Here is an 11729-nt window from a genome sequence, read left to right as displayed (position 1 = left end):
TATAATCACTGGTACCCTCAAGTAATGAGACAGGTAAAGGCTCTGGGTGCTCCCCACAGGTGCACTGAAGACCCAGGCCTATGCCTTACACAGAATACACACAGTAGTGACTATTTGAGCGTTAACTAGCTCCGACATGGACAGAGTACTACACAGTATGGGTGACTGAGAGACAATGCCAACGATCAAGCGGCACAGCTGCTGCTAAGTAGTGTTCCCAGGCTGGTCCTCTGAGAGCGGATTGGTTCCTGGTGACGAGGGGGTGGGCAGACAGGTTGATTGGTCTCCGCCTCCACGCACCACAGCAGATCAGACCTGTGACTGAAAGAACTGATCAGCACTCTGTAATAATGTAACCTATTCATGATATATTATAATTATATATATATATATATATAAGCATAACCACGTTATCATATAATATATATATATAAATACAATCATCAGGTTATCATCTCATAACTATATATAATCCCCGATTATGTAACATTTCTAATTATTTGTTCGGACCAAAGAAATGTGTTTGTTCTCATGATTTGTCACGACAAGAGTTTAAAAGGTCTTTAAATAAATACGTTTTGAAATGTCTATGAGGAAAATGGCCCTGGTAGGGGGCGGGACTGCGGTGCTCTATACATCGGAGTCATCGTCATCATTTTTCGACCGCGGTCGAGGTCGTGGATATCACGCCAGACTTTCCAGTCCTTCATTGCCATCCCCAGTCCCTGCTTACTGATGCCTGTGTCCCTAGCGATGACATCAGGGAACGACGGTTTTATACCTCTTATACGTCTTCTTTGAGGCAGTACTCCAGAGAAGAGGGGAAGATATAACCTCATAACACATCCGAGTATACTTGTTCCACCACTGTCCAAAATCATGGTATCTGATCAGAACAGAGAGACTGGTACGTTGCTCTTCATGTGTGGACAGTGGGAGGATTAAGGGCCCTGATGCTGACCCAATAGCTTCAGTCCTTGCTGTGTCTGTGTGGGAGGATTGCTTCTTTTCCTTTACACGTCCAGTAAACTGATACAATAGAAAACAAACTGGGAGCACGTCGTCAAGCCAAGGGAGATTAAAAGATTTACCGCCAGCACTATTTAAGCAACACGAAAAAGGACACATCAGTTCACAGTGACATCGTTGTTCCCGAAGACGCAAGTCTGGTTGGAACTGAAGTCTGATCGAAGCCAAACTGAACTCTACAGGTGTGTTGTATTCTATTGTGTGTGTCTGTCTGTCTGTCTGTCTGTCTGTCAATATTTTTTTATATGTTATGAAAAGCGTGGGACTGGTCTAAAAGCTTTGAAAATACTGACATAATGACATAATGACAATATGTTGGGTGTAATGTGTTCTGTACTGTTTTGGTACAATAACAGTATAGATATACATGATGTTAATGCTGCGAAATGTGAACGTGCCAACCTGTGATCAACCCAAAATTAAAAAGGATAGGAAAGAAACGGCTCAAGGAGAAAAAAAATAATGATCATTTTCATTCTTACATTCTAGGGCCTACATTATATAGCATGAAAGAAAAGTAGCAGGCATGTACACGGGGCGCCGGTGGCTCAGGGGTAGAGTGGCTGGATGTGAGTCCAGTTCGAACCCGTGCTCCCCCAGAGTTAGTGTCGAAGTGTCCTTGAGCAAGATACTGAACCCCTAATTGCTCCTGATGTGCAGGTTGGTGCCTTGCATGGTTTCCGCCGCAATCGTATGAATGTGTGTGAATGGGTGAATGTAATGCACAATCTATGTAAAGCGCCTTGGATAAAGGCGCTATATAAATGCACCATAATAACCAAGTAACCATTTTACATGAGGTGCAAAAAATGTTACAGTGCTTCCATACAGATGTGATGTGCCAACTCACTTTCCTGACCTTTTCCTGTCAGTTCTCTGACTGTACAATGCATGTTTTTCCTGCAGGTTTCATTCACTGACCAGCCTTAAGTTGCTTTGCTGCTGAAAAAGAAGTGTCACTCCTGAACAATTCAACGATTCCAGCATTCAGGTAATCAGTGTTGATATCGTCAACTAAAACTAAGACGAAAAATGTCCGACAACCTTTTTTCACGGATGAAAGCTAAATGGAAACTAAATGAAAACTAAGCTATACCTAAAACTAATTATATAATATATAATTAAATATACTGACAATTTCGTCAACAAATAAAAACTAGACTAAAATGTTAGGAAGGGACTATAGTGGACAAGAGATCCAGACATTTTACACTTGGTTGCATGCTGAAAATAGCCAATCTACAAGCTCACAAGCTGCGACACGTTGTGAGCTTGTAGATCGGCTATTTTCAGCAAGTGTAAAAACGATGGCATCAAGGTCCGCTGAAACACATTTTAGTCAACTGTAGATTTAGTCGAGTAAAATCTTATGATATTTAGTCGACTAGAAACTAAATGAAAACTATTCAAGACACTATGACTAAAACTAAAATAGAAATTTGCTGCCAAAAACAACACAGGTAATCTTTATAGACCTGTAAATGCAAATGTATGCACCCCTTTCGCATCGACAACATTCTGACATTCTGACAACATTCTGACGCAAAGACAATCCTACTATAAATTTGCCACGTCTCTGTGTGTCTGCGTGCATGTGTGTGTGCACGGTTGTAATGCACGTAACTCGAGTACCGTTCGCCCCACCGACTTCACATTCGGCACACGCGTTCCACACCCCCGCAGGGAGTGCACTGCCGGGCATCGAGTCGGTCGGACCCACGGTTCTCCAGAACCACCACAAAAGGCTCTGGTCAGGCTATGCCAGTGGGCCTAATCAGCCTAAATCCCCTCAACTGTGCAATGTCCAGCCTCTGCCTCAGCCAATTGATTGCCATGGCAACCCCACACCTGTTGATTGATTAATTAACCACTCCCCTTTTCACAGTCAGTTTGCACTCTTCACACACAGGCAGAACGGCAGATACAGAGATCTCCATGTTGGACACAGACAGACAGTTAAAACGGGTGCTATGACAAGTTGACAAGGGGTATTATTAGGTTCCCAAGTTGCATCGCTCTCAAGTAGACCGGTGGCCGACGGGCACGTACAGATCTAGTCGACTGAATTGACAATGGCAGATTATACCGTATGTGAAGTTCTGTAAGTCCAGATAGGATGGCAAAAAAAGGTGAAGGCATGGAAATTCACATCGGAGAATAAAGGATAAAAACATATCTGTCATATATAGGAACAGTGTTGGCCAGGTTAGGTAGAATACACAAGTAAAATCCACACAGGAAAGCTTCTTCCATAACACAGCCCCGTATGGAGTGAGGATGGAGGACAGTGCAGAATAAAGACCTCAGAGGTATAGATATTAGGGATGCACGATTTATTCGGTAGCATAATTGGAATCGACCATAAAAATGCCATATCGGTATCGGAACGGTCTCAAAATAATACAACCGATTATATATTCGGTTTTCACCAACAAAGCAATTACAACATTTTGAAATAATTTCATTTGTGTACTCATTTATTTATTTATTGAATACTTTTTAACAGGCTTTGGGACAAGCCCCTATAGGGCCTTATAGGCCTAGGCTTGTTTTCATTGTGGTCCTCTGCATAATATCGGAATCGGTCAGAATCGGTATCGGCAGATATGACTCTGCAAATAATCGGAGATCGGATATCGGTCATCATCATCATCATCATCATCATCATCATCATCATTATCATCATCATAACTCAAAATGCATGTAATTGTCTATTGAAACAGTCTTTTAAAATCATCACAACTCACAATTAATGTGGTCCTTTGTTGTTAGAAATGTAGTTATGTTACGGCATGTGATCATGTTATGTCATCCATTATATAGGCTTGTCTATGAGATCCACGTACACCGCCACATACAGAGATTTCATGCATTAACTGCAATAGGCCATGATGTGTGTGTGACCTTGACGTGCAGACTGCTCCCCCTGGTGGTATGCTCGTGTACTGCACCTGGCTAGTGAGGATCATGCAGCTGCTGGTTGTCATGGCAGCAGTGCTGGGGCTGATGGGGGCGGAGCCTCCGTGCAAGTGTGCAAATGAGTGTGGCATACGGGCCAAGCAGATGGTGGTGGAGGCCTGCGGCGAACACAGGACCATCAACACCTTCGAGTGCGCCGGACGCTGCTACCTGAAGGTATACCGCTCTCCTTTCCTAACCCTTGAACGACCGTTATTGCCGGAATTGCCGGAGTTAATGAAATAATCCAAACCTACCGTTGACGGAATTGACGGAGTGAATTAATTAATCCCAAACCTACCGTTGACGGAATCGTTTTATTCCCTATAATCGGGGGCTTTGTTTTAAATAATGTAGCAACTTTTAGCATGTTTGGCTAACGGCCGATGTCCTCTACCTAAAGCCGGCCGAAATCCTCGCGTGCACAGTCGCGCACGCACATGCGCGGCCTTTATGTGCATAGCTGCGTAAAATGCAATATTCTGGGCTTGATTATAGCTTAATTTGACTTAGATATGAAAATAAACGATGATCGCATATTTTTACAATTTTGCTTAACATTTTTTAATAGTTAAAATGGCCAGTCTACAAGCTCACAACATGTCAATGTAGATTGGCTAGTTGAACTATTCAAGAATGTTTTTCAAAATAGTAAAAAAAAAAAAAAGAAAAGGCAAAGAAGTTTAGGGATAAGGGGTTTAGCGGTGACGAAAATGGAGCCCCTAAACTTTAACCTTTTCCTGCCTTGATCTCCTTTTGATTCTCCTTTTTTTTTCTTAACGACACAATGGGAACTGTAAAACCGTTATGTGACAATGAAAGCTCTCATTATGAATTTACGAATTGATGACTCGAGGCTAATAATAACGACGATATTATCCAACAACTCTATACAACGACAGCACGACGTGTATCGCATGAGCACCCAAGCGCAGCGGCAGACAGTGTGCAGGGGAGAGTGGATGGACAAGACGGCCAGTTTCGCCAACTGTACCGGCGGTGGCGTCATCACCTACCCAGAGGCCACGCGATGCACGTGCTCCACCTGCCACCCGGCCAGCACCGACTGTGACACCGACTTGCAGGCCAACGACCTGGAAAACTGCTTGACTTGATAACGTTCTAAGGAAACAACCCCCCTGTCGTTCAAACTGGTCGGAACCTTTAATAAAGACCATTATCATATTATCAGGCCTGACGTTGAAATTTAAAACAAATGTCTTTTTAAATTGTATTTTTTTTTCTTCTGAAAAACATCATGTTTCTATATCAGTGGTGCTCAATATTTCATGTCAAGGACCCCGAAATGATATGTAAAATGCCGCCGACCCCCATTTGAAAATAATGTTGTTCCAGGGTACCCTCCCAGAAGCAAAGATTTGAGTTAAAAATGTTGGCTCTGAAAGGATATATTCAAAGCTTTGCACTACATTTTCACGACTTTACAAAAATAGCAGACCTACAAGCTCGTACCGCTGCACTCGCTGCCGCGCTATGAGCTTGTAGATCTGCTATTTTTCAGTAGCTAAAGTATAATATAATGCTTAGAACACCAAAAGGGATTCCCGCCCAAAATGGGTTAAAGAGGGAGTGCCACAATTGTTGTACTTTTCCAGTTTTTCATGTGTCTATGAGGTGATAGTACTTCATTAGACACAGTGAAGGATTAACCCCTCTCAAGGCCCTGGCGCTTCACCAAATCAAAAGGCCCCTTCTGATTCTGCCAATTAACTAATTAATTAACATGCATGCGTTTAGCGCATATCCACTACTGCCTGCTGCCCGCAGGCACACAAGACAGTAGGAACTGCCGCACTGGGCACAGCCTTTCCAACTTCAGTCTCTGCTAAACTAACTGCAATTTTCCCGAAAAATAATTAGCCTATATCTACAAGCTCCATTAGCAGGCAGCAGCATGTTTTGTTTAAATTGTCTTTGTGGCCAACAAATGTAGATACATTTGCAAACAGTGCTGTTGACCATGTTGTTACATGGTCCATATAACGTGTGCACAGTGCACCAACAGACAATGCCAATATGCTATATTAATATTATAACGTTTTAAAAACAGATTAATTATTGACGACAATGCAACCTGTGGGTGCAACGTCACTGAAAACTTTCATAATAGCAATTCAATTAATTTACTCACGAGTGCTGGAATCGTGAAATGGAGGATGTAAGAACACACTTTTGTTGCATTAGAGCAGGGTAAATATGAAGTTTTGCGCCAAGGTCTTGTTTATATTCCTCTTACATAGGCTGTATGTTATTGTCGCAAACAACACACGTTGGTCGGTCTGAGTGAGGGGGGCCTTCCTGATTGAGGGGGCTTCTGACGGCGTCGCTTACTCGCTTCCCCTCGAGGAGGAAGCGACGCGCAGCCGTCGGGAACCCCCTCAAACAGACTGCTCCCCCCCCCCCCCCCCCCCTCCCGAAAACTGCTACAGAAACTGTCAGACGAGAAGACCAAAAACATTAGCGGGGGTTCTTATGTTGCGTTATATTTTTCGAAAGAAGCAACAGCTGTAGCCTACCTATAGTCTCGTACCAGGCCCTGCAAGCTTCGGGCCCTGGCGCTTAAGCTCCACCTAGTTCCATTGTTAGTCCGGCTCTGATTAGACACCCTGGAGTCGTTTTTGTATGTGTGATGGTGTATTCACTTTGTATTTAGGGTTTCTTCCTGGAGGCTGAAGCCTTGACAGGCAAACGGGCCAATGAAATAAACAGTAATATAGTGACATCACACTATCAGCCCCTCACCTAACCCCTCCCCCTTTAGCATACAACTACAGCTGTGGGTGCGGCTTCAGTTCAGGTGGATCACCACCCATCACCACCCACCAGGCAAACCAGGTACACTTTTTTGAAAACATTATACCTCCTTATATAACAATAAGACCTGACAATCATGTTTTAGGGTGGAAAATAAACACGGCACTCCATCTTTAAAAATAAAAATAAATAAATATATATATATATATATATATATATATATATATATACATACAGTATATTTATATTTATGATTATATAACTTTGGGCTCATTATTTATGAATTGGTCCAGTGAATTTTAACAATTGCACTTCTGACTTCTGACCATCATTACGCTATAGTCTTTGCACACTTTGAACTTATAATAACATGTCGTATGACAACATGTTTTACTCGTATTGCCCCTGACTACCTTAGGAGTAATGGATGCTAAGTAATTAGTAATTCAATATGAAACCAACATACAGTATTAATGTATGTACATCATATCTGAACATTTCTAAACTTACAATGTAAGGACTTTTAAAACCTTTTTAATACTGCAAAAAAAATGATAATAAGATTACTGCATCAAATAATCAACAAACTGTAGGCTACTATAAAAAAGTAACATTGGCCAAATGGTGAAATATTACCTGCATGAGAAATAGGCAAAAAAAAAGACGGTTCACAACGGCTTGCATTATCTATGGACCCGAGACCGAGTTAAGCTATATGTAATGCCAGGTCAGGGTGGGGGTCTCTAGTTGAAGACCCCCCCCCCCCCCCCCATCCCCCCTAGACGAGCATTTGGAATTGTAGGAGTTGAGGCGTTACATTTATATTGACTATTGAGTTATATTGAATTGTGAAAATAGCCAATCATACAAGCTCACAGCGCTTTGCACTTAGTTGACCAATTTGTGGTATTTAAAGTCATTAATAGTAACTTTACAAATGTGCAGATACCATGTATACACTTATACTGTATGTTGGTTTGTTTACTGTTGAGTGAGAATACAATGCAATGCTGCACATCAAGCATCACCCCTCCCCATATTTAGAGAGACCCCCGGCCCCTGGGGGCCCCTGACCTGACCCCCAGTTTGGGAACCACTGCTTTGTACCCTAGGTTAGGGTACAACCATATAAGCAGCTGAGCAGTGGGTGATTTATATGTCATTGTGTGTCACAGTGTCTAGTTCAATGTTTGTTTTAAAAACGCCATTGACAATGAAGAGAACATGTTTGTTTTTAGTTCAATGTGTTTTAAAAACGCCATTGACAATGAAGAGAACATGTTTGTTTTTAGTTCAATGTTTGTTTTAAAAAACGCCATTGACAATGAAGGGAACATTTACGTCATCTTGTCCCTAACACAAACATTAAATCCCATTGACAATAAAGATAATGTAATGTAATGTTTTCGCCTAATCAACATGACTTTAATATATTAGCGCCCCTCACTTCACACAGGTGGGATATTTGTTTCTTAGAAAGGCTATAGAACTATATCCAGTTAGTAATAACTATATGTTACTAGTTGCTGCCCTCTAGTGTCTAGAAATGGCTCATTGCAGCTGTGGCTTCCATCAATACTTGAGTCATTGTCAAACTAATTGTGCAATGTGTGTGTGTGTGTGTGTGTGTGTGTGTGTGTGTGTGTGTGTGTGTGCAGTGTGTGCTCGTGCGTGCGGACACGTGCTTGTTGTTGTGCATGTGTGTGTGCGTGCAAGGCAGTAAGGTCATGGTCAAGGTCAAACTTTATTGTCAATATCACAATGTCACAAAAGGCAGGTTAAAACTCGTCGCCACACACGTGTTGAAAACATTGCTCTACACCTTTAGACTGCACTGATTCATATCTGTCATATATCTGTTTTTCAGTTAGCTGAGAGAGAGAGAGACACCCCCACTAGCCGCTTACATGTTGTATAAAATGTAGGGGTGCATGGTGGTTGAAATTATGACCGATGTCCGATTATTTGCAGTCAAATCTGCCAATGCCGATCGGTTATATGCTACCGATTGTATCGTGCATCTCTAATAAAATTGTGTTGCAGATGAAACCATTTCATAGATTTCATAGGTAGCTTAGATTTAGACAGCGTTATCATCAGTGCATGTTGGATTTGACCACTCAAACCGTCAATACTTTGTGAATCATCCTTGAAATGAAAGTGTTTTGAGAATCACTTCATAATGCATACAAATTGTACATGAATGCACAATATAGGAGAAGAGAAGAGAAGAGAAGAGAAGAGAAGAGAAGAGAAGAGAAGAGAAGAGAAGAGAAGAGAAGAGAAGAGAAGAGAAGAGAAGAGAAGAGAAGAGAAGAGAAGAGCCAGAACAAAAGATGTGGATGTGGAACAGAAAGAGCAAAGTGAAACCCAGCTTGGAGGAAATCATAACAATAGGTAGCATTTTGTGCAAATAGTATCTATTAATACACAACACCTTCATTTCCACATAGTTTGTTGTTCCACCTGTACGATACGTTTAACACATTTATGACATTTGTTTTCCCCGCATCAGCAATCTTTGTGACGATGTCGATGAGTGCATGGACGCACTTTCACCTCAACGAAGATTCTTCATGGAAAATGTAATAAATAAACAAAGCTATTTGAGTACAGGCCTATAGAGCACTGAAGTCTGACGTCACTTTCAGTAGAGGGCGCCAGTACACAGGTTCATGTATTTCTTTAGTTGCATTGAAATCCCCATAGGGGTATTTTAGATCGCTTCATATAAGAAATGTGTTTGAAAAATAAACCGATCATCTCTGCCTTTCTGTCAGGGGGGTGGCTGTGCGTCGTTAATGATGTCCATTCAGCTGTCAACACATTGCGTTCCTGAGATTCCTCGTTGACGTAAGCTCAGCTGGTGCTGACTCGACTCGTACTAACCACGAAACATTAAATATCAATAAAATAAAAATAAAAATAAACGTAATTAACATTCAGTTTCTGTTGTGCGACGGGCAGATGCAGCCACCCGCCTACCCGGAAATGTAGTCTCTGGGTTGTTTGACTCGTTTCTAACGCTTATTTTGTTACTCTTTGGGTATATTTGTACATTTCCATCGGTTTATTTTTCAAACGCAGTTCTTATATGAAGAGATCTAAAATCCCCCTATGGGGATTTCAATGCAAATAAAAAATACATGAACCTGGGGACTGACGCCCTCTTCCGACAGTGACGTCAGGACTTCGGTGCTCTATTCCTTTATGTACTGTATGGTAATATCTCACTTTCCACCATCAACATGTCCTGTAAAAAGCATAGCCTACTGTCACAGTTCATCACTATACCTACACTTACAGAAGGTTTACCATCAGCCACTGCACTTTTGCCATAATAAGCAGCGGGCTACCAGCGTCGGAGTAGCGCAACTTCTCCTGAACTACATTTCCCAGTAGCTTGTGGGTAGCTTCCCTATTTCACACAATTATGTAGATTTCAAGTAGTTGAGTAATTTTTTTTATTTCACCGTGTAGCTGGTAGCTTGGCAAAGGCTAAACATCGCTACATTTACAGTGGCACATCAACATAACATAACACAAACGGATGAGTTTGAGTGCAGTTTTGTCCATCACATCAAGGAGAGAATTCTATACCTCAGCTTCCAGTCAAAACACATCCTCATCCACATTACCAACCACGAAGTATAGCTTCGAGTTAGCAACGTTTGGTAGCAACTTATAGTGTAGCGAGCTGCTTATTTTGAAAGAGAACATTTTGGTGTCGCTCACTTACTTCTTGAAGAGGTATAGCTACAATAGCTTGCTACATTTTCTTTGTAGCTTGCCCACTGACGGCTAACTGTATTACGCTTACCTTTACTTACCTAGAGCCTCACGTAGCTCAGCCTTCATCTGCCTTTGCAATGCATATTTCCGCAGGCAGATTTAGTCTGGCCCCTCTCAATTGTGAAAGGTCTTGGGCCAAATTAATTTCTCCCATAGATGTTTCAGAAAGTATCTACTATATAATGTCTCTGCGTAGATATGTGCGCGCATGCGTATACGTGTGTTGTAATGCACGTAACGCGGGAACCGGTTGACACACCGACTTCACATTCGACACACGCGTTCCACACCCCCACAGGGAGTGCAGTGCCCGGTATCGAGTCGGTCGGACCCACGGTTCTCCAGAACCACCACAAAAGGCTCTGGTCAGGCTCTGCCAGTGGGCCTAATGAGGCCAACTCCTTTCACCTGGGCCAGGCTCTGCCACTGCCAGTGGACCTAATGAGGCCAACTCATTTCACCTGTGCAATTTCCAGCCTCTGCCTCAGCCAATTGAGGCCGAAGTGGTGGCGAGCCGACCAGATTTGTCTGGAACCAGGCTATAACCAACCATGGGGCCCAGTATGCAAATATGGGGCGGGACGTTGCAGGAAGAAATCTAACACTGAGAGAGACGAGACTAATATCCACGCGAGGCTACTACTGACCTGCTACCGTTTATGTTCTCTGCTCATGCAAAATATGATACCCTCATGGCAACCTATTACATAGAATAATGCCTTTCTCTTACAGTATCTCTCGTGAGCTCATTTTAATATGCCTATAGTTTTTCTTTTATGTATTTCATCATTTTCTTGCTTTCAGAGTCCGTCTCTGTATGCAATATACGATTCATTGTGCCTCAGAGGCTGTGGAGTACAGTTAACATTGCATTCTATTATAGCACTCTGCAACACAACCCCACAATAATAATAATATTAATAATAATAATAATAGCTGTGGGTAAGCCTCTATTATGCTATATCATATGCCATAACAAATCGGTTGATTTCAACAGATAAGGACGAAAGAAAACATATGAATAGAACCGCCCTTCCTTCTCTGACGGTTGAGTTTTCAGTAAGAGCAAGTTCAGCAAAAGACAAAAAACAAAATGTCTTCTCAGTGGTTTTGGGGGCGTGTGCACGGAACAGTAAGCGTTGGGAGGGCACAGCGTGTGTTGCTGATTGGACACG

The 11729-nt window shown here is 42.2% G+C and overlaps 1 protein-coding gene across 1 annotated transcript; it reads left to right on the top strand.

The window, feature by feature from the left end:
• Nucleotides 1–1555: 1555 nt before the first annotated feature.
• Nucleotides 1556–5102, top strand: LOC310856557 (gonadotropin subunit beta-1-like; the record flags this gene model as incomplete). The annotated part of the gene is made up of 3 exons (XM_083762028.1): nt 1556–1598; nt 3989–4164; nt 4890–5102. 3 exons carry the CDS (start codon nt 1556–1558, stop codon nt 5100–5102), a joined length of 432 nt encoding a protein of 143 aa, XP_083618154.1.
• Nucleotides 5103–11729: the final 6627 nt, after the last annotated feature.

This window comes from Protomyctophum parallelum (genome assembly GCF_964188405.1).
Source record: "Protomyctophum parallelum genome assembly, chromosome: 3".
NCBI lineage: Eukaryota > Metazoa > Chordata > Actinopteri > Myctophiformes > Myctophidae > Protomyctophum > Protomyctophum parallelum.
The sequence above is the reverse complement of the archived record's forward strand: the minus strand, read 5'-3'. Positions and strand labels throughout refer to the sequence as shown.